At 43.1% G+C, this 25,300-nt stretch overlaps 1 protein-coding gene across 1 annotated transcript; it reads left to right on the forward strand.

Moving 5' to 3' along the window:
• Window positions 1–17,201: 17,201 nt before the first annotated feature.
• LOC116501085 (zinc finger protein 239-like) lies at window positions 17,202–20,251 on the forward strand. The gene is made up of 2 exons (XM_032206479.1): window positions 17,202–17,280; window positions 17,379–20,251. The coding sequence occupies exon 2, from the start codon at window positions 17,390–17,392 to the stop codon at window positions 18,374–18,376; it is 987 nt and encodes a 328-aa protein (XP_032062370.1). The 5' UTR covers window positions 17,202–17,280; window positions 17,379–17,389; the 3' UTR covers window positions 18,377–20,251.
• The last annotated feature ends 5,049 nt before the right edge of the window (window positions 20,252–25,300 follow it).

Genomic DNA, 25,300 nt, shown 5'->3' on the forward strand with positions numbered 1-25,300 from the left:
GTAGTGAAGCGCAGGGAGTACTAGGAAAGCTCTGACTTTGTGGGTCAAGTGGCTTAGGACCCAATCAGCATTTTGGAAAGACATGTAATAACACTGTGCCATCCAACTTGTCCTTTTGCACTGACCTGTTGGAAACAACTCTTAATGACAAGATGATAAATTATTTTATCTACCTGACCTCTTTTAAGGAGCTTATATGTTTTTGCTTTTTTTTTCTTACAGTGTTATATGGGGTTTTCTTAGTCCCATTCTGTCCACAGAGTGCTATCTATATACCCTGACACATGGAGTCCTCTGCAAGTCAGGATTTCAGCAGAACTGCTCCAGTTCCCCTGGGAAGAGAACACCTAGTATCCGAAGAGGACAGATCATTTCCTCCTTTGAAATAATATATTTTTTCTTGAAAGACTAGTTGCATGATTAAGTTGGATTTGGTTTTAGTGCAATGAATGTTACATACTTTAGCTTTTTTTTTTTTTTTTTTTTTCCAGTTTCTTAATCTTTATATTTGAGAGATGGCTAAGCAATTATACAGAAAAAATATTTCAGTGAAATGCTTTAAGGGAAGCCTACGTATATACTTGCAAAGTTTATTCAAAGAAGTAAAACACTTGCCCGTTTGTGCAACTCCAACTACAAACAGAACAGATTTCTGAAGGAAGATCCAGATGACACTGCAGAGCCCCTCGGAAAAAAATGGATCAGTTGAAACAAAGCTTTCTTCAGATCCTGTAGATCTTGACACACAGGGGAGATAGGAGTATTGGCACTAATGACCCCAAATCATAGCTCACAGGAACTGATTTATTTCACCTTTCACAGTACTCTCCTCATTTCAGAAAAGAGTGAGAATGATAGAAAGAGAGGCGAGGAAACTCATACAAAGAGAGGCTTTCCATGCTTGAATGGAGTTGAAAAAAGTTGGATGAACTTTTCTAGTGCTGGAATAAGTCCATCTGCATTTGCAAATTGCTTTGCCACAGGCCATATGGCAGAGTAACACTTTTCAGAGCATTTAAAGGGTAGGCATTCGGGTATGAATTGTGTATGAAGAAAAATGTTTTTCTTCACTCAGATGGAACAGGGTTAACACATAAGGATGTTTAAAACAAGTACACAAAAAAAAATAGATTGAAATAATTTTCTTGTCATTAAGTTAATGAGCATGTTGTTTAGGTACTAATGCTGGCAGAAACAACACCTTTCCTTTCCCATTGCTTCCCACACTCTTCACTCATGAAAGTAACACTACTTCTGTGGCTGTGCTGTAAATCTGGGTCAGAAAACAGATCCACAAAAGAAAAAAAAAATCCTTCCTCAGACAGATAGGAACAAGAAGAAGAGGAAATAATATTTTCTCATGTCTGCATAACTACTAACAGAAATGCTTGTGAAATGAGATTTTTAGCATTCAGGGAGTCAGTACTTATAAGCACATTGTCCTCTGAAATTTAACTGTCCCGATATAATGTGAAGGTATTAGCTTCTCTGTTATAAGATACACAAAGGACTACAGTAAGATGCTGGGAAAACATGTCATTGCAGGTAACAGACCTACAGAAGTTGCAGTTTTTAGAGAGTTTGAAGGTAGAACCTGAATATAAGGAGAGAATGAGTTAAGACAGAGAAACGTGGATAAAAATAAGAGGTAAAGTAGAGAAAAGACAAAGGCAGTTACGTATCCAGAACTGTAACTGAAGAAGTTCAGCAGGACATCCTGGTAAATGTTTCAAAGACAGATTGTGAAGGCACAAAAAGGGAGGACAGTCAGATTTAAAGTTGGAGCAGTAAGTATCAAAGGAAAGGTTAAGAAGTTAGAGGTAAATAGTGAAAAAGGCAGCCAGAGGCAGAGGTTAAGGTATCAAGCAAGATCCAGGATGATAAAGAGAAGAAAAATAAAGTAAAAGTCATCTTCTGGGGGCAAAAGCTACCTGATGCACACAGAAAAATGTGAAGCCAGATAGAAGATGGTAATTAGCTTCTCCAGAGATCTAGGGAAGGACTCTCAGCCAAGAACAAGTGTGACCAGTTCCTGTCATTGTTGAATAATGTCTTATCACTGCTTTGCAAAGATACTACTGTAGAAGGTGCTGCTTTTGCTGTGGAAGAGTGGGAGAGGGGGAAGTGAAAAGATGATGCAGCCTGTGATGGAGAAATGTCAGAGTGAGCTATGTGCAAGGATCAAGAGTTGGAGCTGCTGGCAACATCTGCTGTCCTCAGTTGACCTTGACCTATATGGAAATCTGTTGAAGATCAGGGCTGGGAAAATGCCATGTCACAAGAAGATAACGGAAAAAAAAAAAAAAATATATATATATATATATATATAAAACATTTATTTGTTACTGATATCAACATAAACTAGCTGTTGAGCATGACAATTTTAAGTATTGATGAAGTTGCTATTTTAGCTTTATTTCACTAGGGTGTTTTTTTTCCCCATCTTTAATAAATCAAGGAGTTGGTACAAGCTGAGGAAAAATATGAAATGTATAAGGAATGTGTGAAATGAAAGTAGGAAATGAGAAGTATCAAATGTGTTCAATCAGTTATATGACTTCCCCAAAACTATTACACTTCATCTGCACAAGCCATTCTGCTGCAGTAATTCCTTGAGGTATCTGTATTTGCAGAAGGGCAAGATCAGTCAAATAACATTTTTAGGTTAGTCAGGTAGTCTCTCAGCCTAAACAAAATCCACACTGACTTCCTTCCTCACGGAAGAAAACAATACTATTTCCAAAAGCAAGCATAAGGAAAGCAAACAAAGAAGCCCCAAGCCATATTGCGAGAATGAAAATTAATGCTCTTCTAGTTTAATTTTCCATCATACTAGGGGAACATTTGATGAACAGCTGGTTACAGCACGAGACAGCTTTGGTCTTGTGCTCAGTACGGACTCTGCTGAGAAACAGAAGAGGAAAGACCAAGTGTCTTAACCAGTAATCATCATGGATCATTTGTGCTGGAGAAAGCTGAGAGATTTCACAGAATTGTGTGAAGTGTGTGGCACCTTGCAAGCCCATTCCAGAGGGTAGCAGCCACTCTTGCAAATGACAGCCACAGGATTCTTCAGTGTTTCATGGTATATGATCTTATAGGGCCCATGGCCTATCTCTGTTCCTGCAAGGTAGATCTACCCCTTATTGAACATTAAAAATAAAAGAATAAGAATAAGAATTTAATAAATAAATAAACAAATAACAATAACAATAACAATAACAATAAATAAAGCTTGGTTTTCCACTCCTTAATTATATGCAAATTAATGTGAATAAGAACACCAAGGTAAACAACTTAGCACAAATAACAGATAATTCGTTTACAAATGTCAAGACAACAGTTTGGATTTTATGGATTTTTCTGTGGATTTTATAGAAGTTATAAAAGAAAAATACAGTAATTCAGAGGAATTTTCAAAATCCAGCAAAGACACTAAGTCCTTGGGCTGTTTTTCACTGTGGTGGCATTCTCAGCAGCTGTATCACTACCCAATAGATTACAGTATCACAAATCAAGAGACAGATTTCTTCCAGTAGTTTATGGAACTGTATTGATTTACACTAACTGAAATGTTAATATAGTTGTCTTACTGATTTTTAAATACATTAACGATTCATAATAAGATCTGTCAAGTTAATGTACTATGACAAATGAATATCACAGTACCATGCAGGCCTAAATGCTACTTTCATTGTTCATGGCATATGATGCTTACAGTTTAGACAGACACATAAAAATCCATGATGCCATCATTAAAATGTTGATGTTTACGACAGGAACGTTAGCGGTGTAATTGGTCACAGGATACGCAGCAAGTACTACATGGGTAATGTTTGATAGCTGCAAACGCTAAATGGCAACATTTAGCGGTTAAGACAAACAAAAAGAATATTAAAGAGGTTCCTACCTAGATTCTGTATCCACAACAACAGCAGTTATATTACCACACAAATGCTCAAAAGCCAGAAGATTCTCTCCTTAAGCAAGGCTGTGTTGGTACTTGGTAGAAGAATCATTAACTTCTAACACAAACTATGGTTTAGGCAGTTTTAATCTTGTCTCCTCCCAGTTCTGCCCTCTGTTAAAGGTCCCAAAATACATGTTTATCTACAGTGGTCAAAAATTAATTAGGTAGAAAATGTGCAAGTGTGTACTATTTGTATACCCTTTTGTGAAACATCTGATTTCCTCAGCTTACTGAATTTATAAATTCAAATAGTTCACACCTTCCTGGCATTTAAAAATTGGACATCCCAACTTCAGAAGTGTTCCTGCTTTAGCTATCCTACTGATAGCTAAAATGTATTTGGATGAGAAGTTTTATTTTTCTAGTGTATGGCTAATTTCTGTTTCATCTAAGCCATGCTAGAGCCAGCCAAGGACTTGCAGGAAGAGAAAATACCACATATTTGGTGTATTGAACAAACTGGGTGTTCAAAAAACACTTGTGCTTTGAAGAATGTTCCGGTTTATACCTCAGTGTTACTAACAACACAGGCAAACCCATCCCAAAAGTGTACTGGGGCTGTGTGTACTTTGGATCAGCCCTTTACCTGCTTACAGCTCTAATTCAAGGAAACCTGAGCCGGGTTCCTGAGAAGTATTTTATTTGATTACACTCTTGTTGCTCTTGTTGTGGATTATGCCTGATTCCTAAGAGTACCTGTAGTTTTTTTGTTTGTTTGTTTGTTTTGTTTTTGTTTTTTAAAAAGTCAGTTTTATAATATGTGAACAATAACTGCTCTCCACCTAGATGTTACATCAAAATGTGCCATTCCTTGCATTTTGTGCACCTTCACTGCCACCACAGTCACCTAGGCCATTCTTTAACCTGCTATGAACAATTACAGACTACTTAATACCCTGACCTTTGGATAATCTTAATTAAGTTTGGTCTTCAGTACTGTTATCAGAGATATCTTGCACTGTTCATGGCTTTTATTTCTGACATTTAACCAGGCAGTACCATAGAAAAAGCTACATAATTATCAAGAAAATGATAGTCACACCAAAGTTATACGGCATGGCAATTCACATGCAGGCATTAATAAAATTATAAAATAAGAATGCAGTTGGAATCCTAGATCACAAATCCAGCCTGCAATCTCCTTTGGTGAAAAGGCCACACTCTGCCTTGAACACAAGAATTGTATTCCTCCCAACTCATCCTCTTCTAAGGCTACTGCAAAACATTGCTTCCCTGGTACACAGGAAACTTCTGGTTTTCATGTACTGGGTCTGGCTGGGAGGGAGTTAACTTTCCCTGCAGCAGCCCATACAGTGCTGTGTTCTGCACTTGTAGCTAGAACAGCAGTGGTATCCACACCAGTTTTGTCTAGCACTGAGCACTGCTGGCACAACACCAAGACTCTCTCCAAACCCCCCCAAAGCCAGTAAGCTGGGGGGTAGGCAAGGGGTGGGGAGGGGACATCGCCAGGGGAGCTGACTTAAACTGACCAAAGGGTTATCCCATGCCATATGGTGTAACACTCAGCAATAAAAGGTGGGGAATGGGAAAGAGAAGGGAGGCTCTCCTTATGAAGATGTCTTCTCCTCACAACCACTATGTGCATTGAGGCCCTGCTTCCCAGGACATGGCCAAACACGTAGAAACACAGCCAAACATGTAGAGAACTTTTTTTTTCCTTCCCTCTGTGCTTCCCCATGGCCTTTGCTTGCTGTCCCACCCCTACCACACATGGCCCTTTCTGTTTCCTTTAATTAAATTATCCTTATCTCAACCAGTGAGCCTTTTTTTTTTTCTTTCCATCATACTTTCTTCTCTGTCACCTCTTCTTTTGAGGAGGGGATGTGAGAGAGCAGTTGTGGTGGAGTTTGTATGGGGCAAACCCAGCATATCCATTCTATGAGTATTCACAATCAAATTATATCCTGGTTTTGCACTGGCAGAGTCCATTAGGATTAAAAGCTCTTCTGCTCAATCTAATACTTAGCACTCAACATTTATTATAAATGAAGACAACACAATTTTTCAACCTGTTTTACTAGGTAAACAAGATAATCAAGTTCAATCACTTCCTGAAAAATAGACTTTATTGCTTCTGTAAGCACATCTTTGGAGCCCTTAGTTACAGTGCTTTCCAACTGGATCCATATTTCATCAATGACCATGACTAAAAATGTAAAAATATTCCAGGTGTAATCTCACCAGTGCCACATTTTGAAATATTAACCATGCCTTATCTCTAGCCTTGTCTGATATATTCTAAGATTACATATAACATTTTCAGAAAAGTACATTTGTCAGGGTTGCTGATAGTTATCTATGATTAATGGATGCACTCAGGGTCTTCTAAAAAATTTCCAGCTAGGGAGTTTCTACCTTGGAGCAGAAACTCCTGTCACTGGCCACTAACTGTGACACTTTCTATTTGACACTGTATTCCACTCGTATTTTGCCATTCTCAGGTTCATCCTTTTTTTTCCCTTTATGATATCCAAATTCTCCTCTGTATAACTTTGCCATTTAACTCTGTGCCTTTACTGTCATTTTAAAAAGTGAAACTGGAACGTCACACATAATATATTTAGAAATCTAGTAACTGTAATGAAAACTGAAGAGACAGACTGGTGCCTAGCTGAGAAACCTAAAAGGCTCATATTCAGCTGGCTTTCAAATAGCACCTTCAGGTCCTTTTCTGCCAGGCAACTTTCCAGCCACTCTTTCCTGAACCTGTGTTGCTGCGTTGGATTGTTGTGACCCTAGTGTAAAACTCAGCATTTAGCCTTGTTGAAGGCTATGCAATTGGATGCGGCCAATAGGATCTAGACTATCTAGATTCTTCTGCAGAGCCTTCCTACTCTCAAGAAGATCAACATACATTTCCAGCTTGGTGTCATCTGCAAAATTTCTCAGTGCGCATTTGATCCCCTCATCAAAATAGTTGATAAAAATATATATTTTTAAAAATGGCCCCAATACTGAGCCCTTGTGAAAAACACTTGTGAGCAGCAGCCAACCACATTTAACTCCATTCCCGATTACATTTATAACAAGATAGTATTCGCTACTGTTTTATGATATTTTTCAGTGAAGCCTTCCATTTGAAAGGTTTCTTTTTCAAGTTACCTTCAGACCTACCCAAGATATGTTAACAGACCTATCCAAGATTTGTTTTGCCTTTTGGTCCTAAAAATACAAAAAGGCACTGAACTAAATGCATTTTGTAATTTTGAAGTAGAAGACGCTATAGAAAAAGTGTCACTTACTTTTTTGTATAGCAAAAATTGAAACAATATTACTTTATTAGTTTCTTCATTCTAACATACACAGAAATTTCTCCTTTTTTTTTTTTTTTATTTCTTTTTTTTTCCTTCTCCTCTGTATGACACTAGTTTATAGGTTTTCAGGAATTAAAATATAAAATTAAATTAAAACCATATATTGAATAATTAAAACTAAATAATTAACCAATTTAACAATTTAATTAATCAAATAATTAATATATTAATTAATTGAAATCATATATTATCCCGAGTTGGAAGGGACCCACAAGGATCATTGAGTCCAATTCCTGGGTCTGCACAGGACCACCCCAAAAACAAACCCCATGTCTGATAGCATTGTCCAAATGCTTCTTGAACTCCAGCAGGCTCAGTGCCATGACCACTTCCCTGGGGAGCCTGTCCCAGTGTCCAACCACCCTCTGGGTGCAGAACCTTTCCCTAACCCCCAGCCTGACCCGCCCCTGTCCCAGCTCCATGCCATTCCCTCTGGTCCTGTCGCTGTCCCCAGAGAGCAGAGCTCAGCGCCTGCCCCTCCGCTCCCCTCGTGAGGGAGCTGCAGGCCGCCATGAGGCCTCCCCTCAGCCTGCTCTGCTCCGGGCTGAGCAAACCAAGGGGCCTCAGCCACTCCTCATACTTCCTGCCCTCTAGACCCTTTACCATCTTAGGTGAAGATAGAACTCTCTAATAAATCTCTCTAATAAAATTCTAATAGTTCTACATGTATGTCCTTCTTACACTGTGGTGTCCCAGTACTCAAGGTGAGGCTGCACTATCCCTGAGCGGAGTAGGACAATCACTCCCCTCAGCCAGCTAGCAATGCTGTGCTTGATGCACTCCAGGATATTGTTGGCCCTTTTGGCTGCCAGGGCACACTGTTGATTCATATACAACTTGTTGTTGACCAAAACCCCCAGATCCCTTTCTGTGGGGCTGCTCTCCACCCTCCCAACCCCCAGTCGGTATGTGCAGTTGGGGTTGCCCCTTCCAAGGTGCAGAATCTGGCACTTGCTCCTGCTAAACTTCATATTGTGGGTGATTGCCTAGCTCTCTAACTTGTCAAGATCTCACAAATTCACCAGATTTTAACCACCTATTCCTTCTTTTTATTTATTCAATAAAAAGGGAGAGTAGGATTCAGTTCATAATGTCTCACAGGTTCTCCAACAAAGCCAGAAGACACTATGGTTAAGGATAACAAAAAATGCTATGCTATCCTTAACTTTTTTGTTTTGTATTTCTATCCTTTTGTTTTGGACCTGGACAGGATGTGTTGATGAGCAGAGACCAGCGGGATAAGGTTCACCACAGCTAAGTGCCGCGTCCTGCACTTTGGCCACAACAACCCCATGCAGCGCTACAGGCTTGGGGCAGAGTGGCTCGAAAGCTGTTCAGAGGAAAACCTGGGGATGCTGATTGATTCCCTCTTCAACATGAACTAGCAGTGTGCCCATGTGGCCAAGAAGGCCAACAGTATCCTGGCTTCTATCAGGAATAGTGTAGCTAGCAGGACCACGGAGGTGATCGTCCCCTTGTATTCTGCTCTGGTGAGGCCCCACCTTGAGTACTGTGTTAAATTTTGGGCCCCTCAGTATAAAAAAGACATCAAGACATCAAGAATGTGTCCAGAGAAGGGCTACAAAGCTGGTGAAGGGCCTGGAACACAAGTCCTGTGAGAAGCGGCTGAGCAAAATGCGGTTGTAGTCTGGAGAAGAGGAGGCTCAGGGGAGACCTTATTGCTCTCTCCAATGACCTGAAAGGAAGGTGTGGGAAGCTGGGGGTCAGCCACTTATCACAGGTTAACTAGCAAAAGGACTAGAGGGAATGGCATCATGTTGTGCCAGGGGAGGTTTAGGTTAGAAATGAGGAGACATTTCTTCTCAGAAAGAGCAGTCAGGCATTGGAACGGGTTGCCCAGGGGAGTGGTGGAGTCACTGTCCCTGGGGGTGTTCAAGGAAAGGTTGGATCTGGTGCTTAGGGACATGGTTTAGTGGGTTATACTGGTAGTAGGGGGATGGTTGGACCAGATGATCTTGAAGGTCTTTTCCAACCTTAATGATCCTACGAAATCCAAGTGACAACACACAGTAGTCACATTCAAATACATTTGAACCCACAGACCTGACTGCAGATGTATCAGCAACACCACCCATCAGTTCTGAGATAGCTACATTAGCACCCACTCACAGTTTAGATAAGGAATCTACAGAGGGACTTGGCATTCCCCTTTAATGGGTAAATGTCAGTGTTGCTGCTCTGGGACTGGCTTTCCAGAACTACAGCTCTATTGATATATGCTACAAGTCTCACACACAGAAAAGGCACAGATTGGTACACTAAAAGAACATTCACTCTAAAAAGTGTTGCTCCTTCCTCCAGGCTCTGGAGTGTGAGGTTCAGTTTCCTGCTTTGACAATGATACCTGGCATATGCTAGATAGTGCCAGAGCCACTGGTATATAAATGCCTGATACTTGTTGACCGATGCAGCTAGACTGTTTCCCAGCCAAGCATATGAAAAGTCACATTTCCTTACCTCCCACGGAAGGTGTGAATGTCACTCATCTAACACTGTGTAGTATTTTACCTTCCACACGGTAAATATTCCACTGGCCCATATTCCAGGACCAGACTGGAATGGAGCAAGAACAAGGACTGAAAAACAAAACAAAACAAAACAAAACAACAACAACAACAAAAAACAAACAGCAACAACAACAAAAAACAACCCTCATGCATTCAGTGCAAAGGGTTCATTGTCTGCAAAATCAAAAATTAACTCTGTCATCCTCAGCTAGTTAAGACATCTACAACATCATTTAGATAATATTACTAACCATGTCTGTCTGTAACAGTGTCAGCTAAACTATGGATGTGAAAGCTGAACCCAGGCATAAGACAGACTCGATCAAGATTGTAGGTAGCGACATTATCACTGTGTGGGACACTCTACATTTCAAACAGCATGGGATGATACTGACTGTTATAAATGAGGTCTCAACTCAATCTGAATTTTGTAATATTTATAAAACAAATATTTCTAAAAGGTATAAAAGGCAAGTAAACAGCGCTGGGTGTGCGGGGAGTCTACGCTCCACCAACACGCACACACGAACATCAAATATTCCAAATATACAGAACATTGCTTTACATACTAAACGCAAGTACACCTATACATACGTACAATCAGGAAAGGTAACAAACAATCCTCGAAGTTCCATGACTTACTAAACTCAAGTACACTTATGCATATGTACGACCAGAAAAGGTAACAAACAATCCTCCAAGTTCCACAACTCAACAGTCTCCATTTTCCACTCCTTTTCTTGATTACATACAAGTCTCCATTTTCCATTCCCTTTGAAAAATATATCTTGCTTTAAGTTGTCAAGCAACTCGGTCTTCAGGCCTTATGTATCCCGTTCTTCCCGGGTCGAAGAAAAGCATATCCATCTCCTTTTCAAGGCCAATAGGCCTGGGTCAAAAGGCACGTTCAGGTCAACAGGGGGCGTAACAGCAAAAGCCTTTGATAGCTGTAGCAGCAGAGGGGCCGATGGCGTAGCAGTCGGATCAGTAAAGGAGCCCGCAGCTCCCTCACTATCTGGCAAACCACATGTTTTTGACTGTGGTCCCACATGGCTCTTTAAGGCCTCAGAGATTGCTCGCCAGGTGCCGAGTGTGGGAATAGAAATGTTGTTTTTGCAGAATTACATTATTTAGAAGGAGGGAATGTGGTACTGAGATATGCTTACAGTGATAAGAAAGCTTAGCAGGCGACCTTGTAAAATGCAGACAACCAGACTCCTTAGGACATTTAGGTGAAAATCACGGTGTCAAGTCAAGTCAGATAAGTGAAGAAACATTACCACTTCAAGCAGTAAAAATGTCAAAAGAAATTTGAAATTTAACAGGCCAGCAACTGAAAGCCATGCATTGTTTGTGAAGCATCAGATAGATTGTGAACCTGGATTACCCACTCAGTGGGGAAACAGGGGAGGGTCCTGCCATCAAAAGGTATATAAACTGTGTTTTGGAACTAGTAGATGCGCTCTCTCCTGCTTGTGGGGCGCCCGCCATTGCAATCGCAAATAAATTACTACTTCACTGAGATCCTCGCCTGAGCCTAAGTTATTGGCTATGGAGTGTTTCTCACGATTTGGGGGCTCGTCCTGGATCCTACTACTACTGGGGATCCCCACCTACTGGGGAGCCCCACCGCCACAGCAGCAGGAAGGCATGCCCCACTGATTTCAGTGGTCCTGTGCATCGACGGTGGTGGTTCGGCAGAAAGCTGACAGAGGGCCCGAGACTGGTTAAAGAGGCAGGATCCGTGAAGTAGTGGGGAAAGGAAGAAGGTAGGCACTCTGGGTTTTTAATAATTGATCCGGTAACTCTGTGTACAGACCAAGGTAAGAAATATTAAGTATTGCCTTGGGGGTCGGGTGAGACTCTGTGAAGAGTCTTGGGAAAAAAAAAAAAAAAGAGTGCCGGGTCCTGCACCTGGGGCGCAATAACCCCAAGCAGAACTACAGGCTGGGACATGAGTGGTTGGAGAGCTGCCAGGCAGAGAAGGACCTGGGAGTGATGGTGGATAGTCGGCTGAATATGAGCCAGCAGTGTGCTCAGGTGGCCAAGAAGGCCAACGGCATCCTGGCTTGTATCAGAAACAGTGTGACCAGCAGGGCTAGGGAGGTGATCGTCCCCCTGTACTCGGCTCTGGTGAGGCCGCACCTCGAGTACTGTGTTCAGTTTTGGGCCCCTCGCTACAAGACGGACATGGAGGTGCTTGAGCGGGTCCAGAGAAGGGCGACGAAGCTGGTGAGGGGCCTGGAGAACAAGTCCTACGAGGAGCGGCTGAGGGAGCTGGGGTTGTTCAGCCTGGAGAAGAGGAGGCTCAGGGGTGACCTTATTGCTCTTTACAGATACCTTAAAGGAGGCTGTAGAGAGGTGGGGGTTGGCCTGTTCTCCCACATGCCTGGTGACAGGACGAGGGGGAATGGGCTTAAGTTGAGCCAGGGGAGTTTTAGGATGGATGTTAGGAAGAACTTCTTTACCGAAAGGGTTGTTAGACATTGGAACGGGCTGCCCAGGGAAGTGGTGGAGTCACCACCCCTGGAAGTCTTTAAAAGACGTTTAGATGTAGAGCTTAGGGATATGGTTTAGTGGGGACTGTTAGCATTAGGTCAGAGGTTGGACTCGATGATCTTGAGGTCTCTTCCAACCTAGAAATTCTGTGATTCTGTGAAATCTGGTGTATGGTAAGCCCTTACACGGGGAAGTGCTGGCACTACACCAGGGGAATCTGGTGTACGGTAACCCTTGCACGGGAAAGTGCTGGGTAGTACACCAGGAAAATTTGGTGTATGGTAATCCTTGCACGGGGAAGTGCTTTGAAGAACAGCAGGGAATCTGGTAAACTCATAGGTGTGCGGTAGCACTTGCACGGGGAAGTGCTTGGCGGTACACCCCCATTTTTCAGAACGTTAGTGTGTGGTACACTGCAGAAGGGAAATTTCTGTAGCAACATACTGGCGAGGGCTAGGAAAAATGGGAAATATGAGTTCCAGGGGACAGGGAGATATCCCTGGGGGAGTGCCTACTAATAGTTCGTCCTGAAGAATGATAAGAAATTGGAAACATAATCCCAAAATTCGAGGGATTGTAAAAGAAAAATAATTAAAAAAAGGTTAAATATTGTGTATCAGTCTGGACAAAAGAACCAATTAAGGAAACAGCAGTATTTTGGCCAAAATATGGGTCTGATGAAAATTCAGGCTTTAAATTTATGTGTAAACAATAAGATTCCTTTTTCGGAGAAGGAGCCAAGTTATGCTCCCTATAATATTGTACCCGTGGCAGCAGCAGTCACTCCAGGAAGGGAGACAGGGATGTAATTAACACTGTCCCTAAAGAAGGATCGTACTCTAGGCTCTGGCAAGAATTAGAGCAAGGTAGAAGATATATTGAGAATTTTGCCTTCCCTGATACTAACAGTACTAACACTAACTGTGTATCCTCTTAGGTGAACTACCCCCCCTCCCCCCCTCCTTACCAGCAGAGAGGTTAGGACTTTTAAGAAGGAGAGGAAGTCTTTATTCGAGGACCCCAACAGCCTAGCTGAGCAATTAGACCAGTTCCTACGACGTGACTTACACTCTTGGGGGAGGGAATTATGTCTATAAGTATGTTGTTTACAGGGAAAGAAATGGGAATGATCAGGAGGAGAGCTGCTATACAAGAATGGGAAAGAGCTCATCCTCCAGGACCAGGGGTAATAGCGGCAGGGCAGAAATACTCACTTGCCAATCCTGGCTGGAATAATAATAGTGTGCAACACAGAAATCATATGAGAGACTTGGGGTCAGAATGAGAAAGTACTTGGGGATGAGTCCCAAGGACCCAGTATCCCAAGGGCTCTTGAAAGTTCATTGTGTGATTAAAGCCTGGCAAGATATGCAGAAAATGCTTCAGAAGGTGGGGGGATGTAGTGAACAGTCACTGGGGGAGCCTAAGTTATTGGCTACGGAGTGTTTCTCACAGGAACAATCCCACTGCAACCTTGTCATTTTTAGTTGCAGAGTCCCACACCTTGACCTCAGTTTGGTCCCATATTTCAGGCTCATAAACTGTCCTATTGTTAATAAGGAGAATAAGCTGTAAGGTTACCAGGACAGTCTTTGTTCCTAAGGACATATGATTCCCCATAATGCGCAACTGCTTACCAGCGAGGGGCAGTTGTGTGCACAGGTCCGCTTCTCTCAGCTCGAGCTTCTCTCCAGTTCCAGTGAGCCTGTTTCCAGTGACTTTCAGTACGAGCTTCTCTGAGCAGTTTGCTGAGTTTGGCTGAACTTATCTTCATGAGGCAATCAAAGTGCCTGTTCCCATCCTGGTCTCCATTCTGCCAGCCTGTTCCTCTTCACTTCTTTTTCCTCCTTCTTTATTGATGATGTAACTTCATCGTGTTGCCTTTTTTTTTTTTTTTTTTTATCTTGAGGGCAGGCTCCCTTCTCTCCACAGCAGTTCTTTTCAAAACAACTTCATTGGTCAAACAACTTTGAATGTAACAACAACAGCAAACATCCAGAAACATCCATGCCTTAACGGCTGGAGAACAGGAAACCATCTGGAGAACAAGAAACTGGAGACTGCATGGAGTCTCCTGAATCACAGAATCACAGAATTTTCTAGGTTGGAAGAGACCTCAAGATCATCGAGTCCAACCTCTGACCTAACGCTAACAGTCCCCACTAAACCATTTCCCTAAGCTCTACATCTAAACGTCCCTTCTTTGTTCCCTCTAAACTCTTTTATATTCCTGATGGCCTCGTCATTAAGAGTCTAATGTTATCTCAACCATGGGGCTTTCCAACCCGCATGGCCACATTCCCAAATCTCCCCCTTCTTTATTAATATCAACCATTTTTCTCGACACGAATTACCACTCCATATATAACACTGACCATAAAATTACACATTTTTCATTCCACCTTATAGGTAAGGATCAAGTGTTCCTATTCCTCTGTGTGAGGTACAAATTCTGTGTCCAACACCTGAGTTTGTTTAACAGATTTAACGGACTAATATCACAAGGTGGATAGAGGTTTCTCAGCTAGTGTGTCTTTTGTAGCAACAGATCCAAAATTTGCCTTCCCATACAGACAAGTGCACATCAGTGGGCAGAAGGAAACCTGCCATCAACATCACTAATGCAAATTGTTATAGAATAAGTGAAGTTTGTTCATTGTAAAAGGGATTGTAAGGGGAACTTCTGCCCTTCGGCCTTGATTCAGGGCAGAGACTGGGGGAAGGTTGCATACATGTTGTAACCTATTGTGATAAAACAATGGACCATGGTAGCTCCCTGATTAAGTTAGAGATTGCAATCTGCCTCTTGCTTAAGTCGCCAAGCAGGTTTTACAACGTCCTCAGGGCATGACCTGAGAGATGGACTTAATACCATATAAGAAGAAAAGGGAGACCAATTCGTGGAGGAAGACTACGGCCTTCATCTTCACGACCCCCTAGCAACAGCGTGCGCAGCCGAAGAATATACCAGGATGTGGCAACGTAGCAGACAAACAACTGGAACTGCTAGACTATAAGAAGAAGGGACTGAGGGGGGTTAGTTGCGTGCTGTTGTGGAGCGGAGACTCCCCAGCCGCCCAGCGCTGTTTTGCTTGTGTCTGCTTACTTGATTAATAAAATAATTTCAATAGACCAGTAAATTGTGTGGTCTAATTTATAACACAAATGAAAAAAGGGAAACTGGCTTGAAGACCAGTATCCTTCCAACTGTGAGACCTAGACAGCCACAGCTGATGGCCAAATCCCTGTGATGAATCGTATACTGAGAACCATGGCAAATCACCATAGCCTGGTACACTTGACACTACAAATTATTTTTACAAAGGCAGAGTAATCTGCACAGAAATTCCAATTCCACAGACATCTTATCAAGTCTGGAATAAGCAAAGGTATTAATGAATAAATAGAAAGTTTGATTCAATATTTGACAGAATAATGACACTGAAAACTCGTGTATTAAATTAATAAATGCATGTTAACTTATACAATCATTTGCAATATGTAGTGTAGTCTCATTAACAAAAAAAAAAAAGTATTTGGTGAAAATATTGGTGAAATAAAATTAATCTTATATCTTAATCTTACTGGCAATTGGATCAAATTCTATTTTCCCTGTTTATGATTATTTTCCAGGGAGGCATCTCAAGAACCAGATTTCCAATGTGTGGAGGACAGACTGAACACAATTGCTACCACATTTTACTACTTCCCTCTTAAACTATATTTTTTCAGAATTTTAAGCTGTGTTCCCTCGCAGCCACTGTGAAAAGTCTTTAGCAATATCTTTCCCCTCCTACAGATGACTTTACCTGGCACTGTGCAGGTACATACCTCACTGATCCTTCTTCCATCTCGTGCAAACACATTTTCATATTTACACACCTTAATTTCCCCCTTCCAGCCGCTAATCAGAAGATGAGACAAAATTTGAGTATTGGGTCTGCATAACAACTACTAAAAAGAGGTGTTTAAAAGTGACTGGGAATAAATCAGAAAACAATTCAGCAAGCATGGTAGGGACAACAGAATTGTATTCCCACTGTATCACAACAGAAGGAAAAACTCTGATAAGCTTGTTTAAGGGCACGAAATCACAGAAAAATCGTTGGTTTCTTCTGCTTTGAGTAGCTGTGGAATATGGCAGCATTTAAGGCAAATAATTTATCAGTCATAGTAATTTTTTCGTGAGTATTCATGTAGGTATTTGAGCATACAGAGGCAAGCATCAGTTCGGGTTCCGCAAACTCTCGCATCCAGAGCCAAAACCAGGCATGCCTTGTCATTTTGGTTCACTCAATCCTTACAGATGATGTGCCTCAACTGCAGGAAAGATTCATGAAAATCCATGAAATCAACTATTGTGATTACTTTGTATTTCTGCTAACTTCCCATGTGCTCCGAGTTTCCTTTAATCAAAACAGTCCCCATTCCTCATCTATGAACAGTATAGGAACACGTCAGGAATATCTGGGAATAGAGAAACGTGCAGGAGGAAACAGATACAAAGACATGCTGGGAAACATTATGTGAAAGCAAAACGAAAAACGCGGAAAGCCCCGCTGCGGACGGAGGAAGGGAGCGAAGGAGGGGCTGTCGCCGCCGTGCCGGCCGGGCCGGGCCGGGCAGCGGCCCCCGGGGCCCTCCCGCAGCCGAAACCGCGGTGAGGAGCGCGGCGGGGCCGCTGCGGGTGCGGCCGGGCTCGGGGCGGCGAGGCCGGGCGGCCGCCTGCCGGGAGCCGCAGGAAGTGGCGGCGGGGCGGGCGGGGATGCGGGCGGGCCCCGGGCGGGGGGAGGAGGGGACGGCGGGCGGCCGGGGACCGGGCGCGGCTTCCCCGCGGCGGCTGGGCCCCTGCTGTGCGCTCCCCTCCTCGCCCCGCACGGCCCCGAGCACGCTGCTGCCCGGCACTGGGAGAAGCCCCCGGCTCTGGGGGACGGATGGAGCCGGGAAGGTGGATGGGGAAGGGGGGGCGCGGGAGGGCGTTAAAGGTGTGGGCTGGGCAGCGGAGGGGGTCAGCTGCGTGTCTGATGTCTGCTTCTGGCCCCGCAGGTGATGGGAGCATGAGTGAGAATGAGGAGAACCTCCACCAGGATGGTCCGGAGGCAGCCGAACCCTGTGGGGCCGTTTCGGACTTTTTCATGAGGGAAGCTTCCCCTGCGGGCTGCCACCAGGAGATAGCCTGTCCGAGGCCAGACCTCCTCTCTGCAGAGACGAGGCCGGAGAAGAGTCCTCGCTGTGGCTTCCGAAAGCGTAAGGAGACTGTGGTGCACCAGAGAGCATTCATGGGAGAGAAACCGTACATCTGCATCGAGTGCGGGCAGAGCTTCAACCGCAGCTCAGACCTGATCCGCCACCAGAGGATCCACACTGGGGAGAAGCCGTATGTGTGTGCTGACTGCGGGAAGAGCTTCAGCCGCCGCTCACACCTCATCCAGCACCAGCGCATCCACACAGGCGAGCGGCCGTACCAATGCAAGGACTGTGGGAAGAGCTTCAGCCAGAGCACCCACCTGGTGCAGCACCAGCGCAACCACACTGGTGAGCGGCCTTATGTGTGTGCCAAGTGTGGGAGGAACTTCTACCAGAACTCAGGCCTGCTCCGCCATGCCAACTTTCACACAGGAGAAAAACCCTACAAGTGCTCCCAGTGTGGGAAGCGCTTCAGCGACAGCTCCAACCTCATTGCCCACCAGCGGCTCCACACGGGCGAGAAGCCCTACAAGTGTACTGACTGCAACAAGTGCTTCAGTGAGAGCTCTAAGCTGGTCATCCACCGTCGTGTCCACACAGGTGAGAAGCCTTATTTGTGTCCTGACTGTGGGAAGAGTTTCAGCCAGCGTTCGCACCTTGTCCAGCACCGTCGCACCCACACTGGGGAGAAGCCCTACAAGTGTGCCGAGTGTGGGACCTGCTTCAGTGACAACTCTACCCTCATCCGGCACCGTCGTACCCACACTGGGGAAAAACCTTTTAAGTGCTCCCACTGCGGGAAGAGCTTTAGTCGCAACTCCTACTTAGTCTCCCACCAGCGGGTGCATGTGTGGTAGGCAGCATCACTTGGTGTGGTCTGGGGATGATCCCAGATGCAACTCCTAATCCAGGCCTGTCCCAAATGTGCCTAAGGGACAAAGGGGAAGACAAGGGCCTCATGTGACTACAAGAAGGCCTCTGAATTGTAGGCAGCTGGCCAGAATAATGCTTTTGGACTGGGTTGCCCTTTTCAGTCACCTCCTTCTCCCAAAGCACCTCAGGCATGGACAGAGATTGAGCAGTGGTTGTGGTGGGTGGTTCTGCATCCCAAAGCCCTGTCATCCTCCTTCCTCGGTGCTAGAGTTGGATTCCACCCATCAGGCAGCCAAAGCGCAAATGTGTTCTTCCACCTCCCAGTCAAAACTATCTGGGAACCTGAAGGGAGGATGTGCAATGTCAGGTCATGTGAGGAAAAGCTGCTTGATCACACAGCGTATGCATACGTGGTCATGTCAGGGGAAATAAGGTGGGAGGTAAGGTCCTTGAGTGTCTGCTTAAGGAGCTTTGTTCCACACACAGCTGAAATGTTGTGACCTTTATAGAATGTGTAGACATACCTGGATAAGGAAGGCATGCCTGTGAATGTTTACTGCAAATGCTGCTGGGATGGTAGGGACACGGCTTATTCAAAACTGGTAGGTAACTGATGTAGAAAACTATCAGACCCAGAAGCTTTAAAAAAAGTCAGAATTGTACTTGCTGCTGCTAAGACTTTGGTACACAACTTGACAGGTGTATGGAGGTCACCTGTGAGTTTGTACCGGTACCCTTTTTGTTCTGCAGAATTCGGATTCACATGTTTGGTTCAAGTGGGCTGGTGTAAGCTGTGCTGTAAAATGGGACAGAACAACCTGAGAATGACCTGATTCCCTTCAAGTATTTCTCATGTCCCATTTTGACCAGTGTGTGTGCATATAAATAACATCTATATGTATATATTCATATATGTATGAACTAGCTTTTATATCAAGTATCTTCACATGTGAGCATTCACACGTACACACGTTGGCAGTGGTCAAAATGGCCAACTCTGTGACACTATACCATATCAGTACTTCTCAAAACATTGAGCATACTGTATTTACTAGCATTTCTCAATAAGAAGTGGTGAGAAATAGGTTTTGTACCAAAACATCTGAATTTTCATATCAGGACATTCAGTTTTACACTGATTACTTTGTGTGTTTGTGTAAAAGATATGCAATAGTGTTCTTTTATTTATATAAAAACGTGTGGCCCTTATGGTTGCAAAGAATGGCTTATACATGTCATTCAGATTAGTGCTCACCCCCTCACTTTACACAGGTACATATCAGTGGCAGTTGTAGGATGTTCCCCCATCATGGTTCTAACTACAAGGAATTGCAGTGCAACACTTTACATGGTTTATTTTTAGACTGTCTTACTGATACTGCTAGAGCTTAGGAAAGATTTCTGGTTTTGTCATATATCTTACTAGTCCTGCAGCTGGCTCTGTGGCTTTGGTATATCTCTGGAAAAAGGAATGCAGACTGAAGCCAGTGAGAAGACTGGGGCTGTGGTGCGGAAGAAACGAAGGAAATTAAGGAGATCCATAGATCTGAGCAACTGTTGGTTAGGGATGCTTGTGAATGGCTTTCTCTCCAGAACTTGCTACTCTGCAAAGTAGCCCAGGGTTCATAGGGATCCTTTGCAAACCCCAGGACACTTCTTGACACTCAGCTGCTGATAAAATGATGTTTCAATACATTTTAAAAGAAAGAAACTGTAGGAAGAGCATGAAATTGTTTGCAGCTCATAGAGTAACAAGGCACCTTTATGTCTTTTGTGTGCAGCCGCTCAGGGAAGTAGGAGGAGCTTTCTGAAATGGAGTGGGCTTTGTTTACACAGGAACCCAAAGCCTTCATTTGCAAATGCACTTTTTTTTTTTTTTTTTTTTTTTTAATGAAGTGCTTCAAACCAATGACTTCCTGATTTTTGTTCTGCTTTTGGAAAGTGACTTCTGGAAAGTGAAAAGTGACTAATGGTCATTTAGTTGGTTCCAGAAGTTTCAAGATTTTTATTTGCTAGCAGATTTTCAGAAAGGATACTACAGTTCTCAGTTGGTAGGCTCATTTTAAAATTCAAAGGTCATTCTGCGGTCTAGCTGTAGAACTGATCAATTTGTATGAACTTGTCTCATTCCAGTTTAATTTTTGTAAAAGAAATCTACAGCCCTACAAATATCTGTCTGGCTGAGAAGTCCCCTTTGCCAGGGAATGGCATCCGGTGGATGCGACTTTTCTGTTAGAAATCTGAATGGAATCACTGTAGCAGATCTATGAAATCAAACCTGAGTCTGCACATAGCTGAGCTCAACTCAGAAGGAAACCCTTGCATCAAGATAGTGGTTTGAGAAGCCAATTGCCCCTCAACTATGCCTTTGCAGCAGTCCTTACAGCATTTCTTCTCCCTCTACACACTTTGTGAAGTGCTGTGTGTACCTAACAGTGTTCTATAAATTAAAAGGGTTGATAAACATTTATTTATGAGATCTTTATTAACTTACTTAAAACTGCCTGTCAAATCAAAGTGACCTTAGGGTTCACAGCACATAGCTGGTGCAGTAATCTTAGTGGCTAGGATTGGATTGCTCACCAGTGTAAGCACATTTCTGGAGTTCCACTCCATAGCCACTGCTAGTTTTCCCTGTTCAGTGTCACTTGGCAGAAATAATTCACTCTCTCCCGCTGGTCTGCCCTTTACTGTTTGTGAACCTCTAGTTTGAGAGGAGAATCTGGGCAGCACCCTTTCTTCGCTATTGCAAAAGTTAGAGAGTATCTTCCTTTTCCAGGAATTTAATTGCTTTGTGGGCAGCACAAACTCACAGGCCAAATTCAGAGGACAGAGGTATGGCATCTGCATAAGGTCAAGAACCGATAGGTTTACTTTCACAGCAGCTAGCTCACTGGCTTCTCTAACAGCCGTCTCCTCCCTCAGGATCATAATGGGAGTCTACTGGAAAAAAAAAAAAAAAGGTAATTAGCTACTATAATTGCAGCAGACCAGCAGACCATCCCTAGCACACTCCATCCCAGATCCACGGTCACCAACTGGTGTCCAGATCCTGCTGCCAGTTGAGGGAGCTCTGTAGAATACTGTAAATTCCTGTTGTGCTGTTGGTGCTTAGATACTATGGTGATACTATGGCACTTTAGAAATACCTAAGATAAACAAATGGATGAATGATGTCTCTGAAATAAATTTTTTCACCCTGGTTTTCCTTGTTATTCTGTTTGTTTTCTTTCTTTCTCCCCAGAGTGGCCTCCCAACCATCACAGTTTCTTGGCCCCTGGCAGGACCAGCTGTGGAAATAAATGTGTCATTCTTTACAGAGGGATGGCTATTACATAGCAGAGCTTCTGTGTAATGCAAATAAGAATCTAGAGGTGAGGGATATTCTTGGAATTGGTCTTCATTTTCATCAGACCTGCATGGATCTGAAAAGCCAGAGTGTGGCACATACTGTTCACTATTCCTATACAAGAGAAAGTGGCAGAACCTCATTCTGGAGTAACATACCAACCTGCTGTTAGATGAACCTGGTTCTGTCAGAGCTGTCTGCAGCTCTAAGGAGATTTTTTCCCTAGTTCTGTCACCTGGGTTGTATGGGATCCAGTTTTCCAATTCCTTGCAAACAATGGATATATAATGGTAATTGAAATACAACTTACATCTTCCGCTTTTTTTTTTTTTTTTTATGGCAGGGAAAAAACACATATCTTTTGATTTTGAACAGGATGTGTGTTCTGTGTGTTTAATAAACTTTTAAAAGTATTTAATGTGTAATCTCTAAAACAATTTTTAGATATATCAAACAAACAAAACTGCATGCACACCAAGCCCTGTTCTTTGTAGTCCTGTTTCCCCTTTGTCTCAATAACACTGGTCTGAATACTACCAGAGACAGTAGCAGGAGTTCCCATCTCTGAAAAAAAATGTAAATAGAAGATATTTTAGGACATAGAGCAGAACAGAGGCCAAAAGAGGTTTTTCTGCTTATGGCTCCCTAAGTTCCGAAGGGCCTTTAGCCTTTCTATGCCAAACCTAAACTTCATATATCTCATAAGTCAGCTAGGCCACCTCTCAACCATCCCCTCCCTTCTCTCATTCAAGTGCTTGCTGGCTTTGTTCACAGAAAATGCATAAACACTCTTGGTAACACTGCCCTGCAGTCTCAATAGACCTTGGCAGCTGGTTGCTCTTCTCACAGACCTGATCTGTTTGAGATGCTTATTCACATAACAGATAGGAGAGCCTAGGAACAAAGCAGACTTTTTAGGGAAAGCAAAATTTTCCCCTTTCTTCCTGAGGCTAGCTATGGAGGAATCAGAAATACGGGGATAGTTCAAAAGGAATGGTTTGTGTGAAATATTTTCTATTAGATTAAACAATATAGAAAAATTCATGCTGAAGGTGCTTTTACTGCTGTACTTTAATTCTCAAAAAGGTTTGTTACAAAAAGGTATTTCAAATGAAGTTGTGCTGTTTCATGTCTTACATTTAACTACAATTTCAGGGTAACACAGGCTGACCTAACTGGCTACTCTTTCTATTGTACTATGTTAACCATGTTATAATTACTATGCCTAGCTTGTATGTGTCTTAAAACTTTTTTTTTTTTTTTTCTGTATTCATCATGTAATCAAATACTGTTTCTGCCCTCTAGAGGCAGAATCTTACCCAATAGTACCAACAGTTGTTATTTTAGGCATACTAGTAAAGCCAAACAAACAACCCCCCCAGATTTGTTTGTTAGTACCTTAGGCTGAGGTCTGGTAAGTACTCTTAAGCAGACCTTATTTGCAGCTGCTCCTTGAAAGTGCATTCCTGTTCTCTCCTGCCATGACAGCCATGTGTTTCTGGCCACTCTGTGCTGGCGCCGTTGATGCTCTAGCAGCATAATAAGCAGTGGGGGATCTGATTGCCCAGATGTTTTTCTGCTAAATCAGTTCTTCAATTGGATGTCAAGGTTAGTGCTGCTTAGAAGAAACTTGCCTGAGCAGCCCCATGGACAGGCAATTCAAAATATTTCTAGCACTTTACCGTCCTGTTCGCAAACCTGCCTGGCTTGGTTGCACAGCCTAGAGGAACTGACTACAGTGACTTTCTTGTGAAGGAACAAAGCTGCTCACAGAACTCTCAATAGACTATGGGAGGAGTAACCAAAAATGGCTTTACTGCTTGGAAATGCAGCTGCTTTGAGCAATGACAAAGCTTCCTCAGGAAGCGTTTCTCTGGTAATAGTGCAAGCATATCTGCCTATGCCTCTTTCCTGAGCATGAATAAGTGTTATAATGGCATGGCATTACTAGGAAGGGTAATAAAGTCAAAGTAAAGGCGTCTCTAAGCATTTTGTTTTCTCAGGGGTGAAGGGTGAACCACATCACCACATGAGGGAAAGGATTAGAAGAAGTTGAAATGCAATGAACAGCTAGGAAGAAAGATGAAAGATTGAGGAGCTGGATTCTCTACACCTGAGACTGCTGGGAAAACTAGATACTTTGGAGAGGATAACAGCTGTATGTGAGAAGAGTCATCATCCTCCAGTTCCCCAGACAATTGCTCCCTCATATATGGACTTTTTTTTTTTTTTTTCAATTCTCCTGCTACTGGTCATATACTGCTTTGGGCAACAACTACTTGCTCTGTCTCTACTTCAAGCTGACCTTCACGAAAATACTGCTAAATTCTACCAAGCTGTAGTTCAGGAGGGTGCACTTTCCTGTCTTTCAGCAGAGAACCACAGAGGAGGATCCTGTGTCATTGTTCCTCACAAAAGAGCAGCCTCTCTGTGCTTACCCCATATGACCCCAAAGTACACATAACATGTACCTCACCTGCTTTTATGAAAGGCAGAGATTTTGACAGACCAATGCCATTTGATCTGCCTCTTCCCAGCCATTGCAGAAGATCTTTGGTACTAGGACAGGAACTGATAAATTGCTTCCCACAGCTCTGCACCTGGCTGTTGCATTTAAAAAGATGTCTCTGCTGGGCCACCAATTTCATTTATTGTCTGATTTCTTTAACAGCTGAACTTCCATTTTTCTCTATGCCTTCAGGCAGGCAGAAATACCATGTAAAACACAGTTTATGTATACTATGCATTAGGGAGATTGTAGGCATCTGCTGAATTCACTGGATGTATGATCAAACCATATGTGACCCTAGGGTCAAACTGGAAAACACAAGCTGCCTTGTTCAAAAGAGATCTTTTAATAATTGTCACAAGAAGGGAAATAGTAACACAATGGAAATGTGGTGGGGTTGAACAGAATATTTTTTTCTTGTGTCTAAAGAAATAAGAGTTAAAATCATGGAACACTGGTCCTCACATTCTTAGATATGTGAAAAAAAAAAAGTCAGAATATGATGGTATTTGTCCTGTACCCTTGAAATCTAAGCAGTTACTTAGCACAATGGACATTGATGTTGCATCTCAGGCTTACTCTAAGCACAGAGGTTGCTGTGAGCTCATTCAGTGCAACTCAGTCACTTGCTTTCATTGGGGGTAATATGTGATGTAGCTGCACGTCTAGGTACAATCTAGTATCCTGTGGAGGAGTGTGTGCTATGTGATCTTGCTGCTAACATTAATATAACTGTGGGTTTCAACTGGACCTTCCATCTGAGTGTGCACAGAGCAAGTAACACATGTGAAGAAAGGGTGAATTCCTGTCTCTGGAAATGTAACCCAAGAAGATCCGAAAATTCCTCAGGCTCCGAAGCTCTCAAGGTTTCACCTTCATTGCTATCAGTGCTTGAGCCAGCCAGCTCCCAGCAGGGGCATTCCTGGGAAGAGATGCTGTGAAGTGCCAAGTCCCAAGTAGGAGGGGAGAAAAAGGAAATGCCTGATATTTATAAATATTCATCCCAGGAGGCAAGAACTATGAACTGCAGAGAAAGGCCAGAAGAAACCC

This window comes from Aythya fuligula, chromosome 1 (assembly GCF_009819795.1).
Source record: "Aythya fuligula isolate bAytFul2 chromosome 1, bAytFul2.pri, whole genome shotgun sequence".
Taxonomy (NCBI): Eukaryota; Metazoa; Chordata; class Aves; order Anseriformes; family Anatidae; genus Aythya; species Aythya fuligula.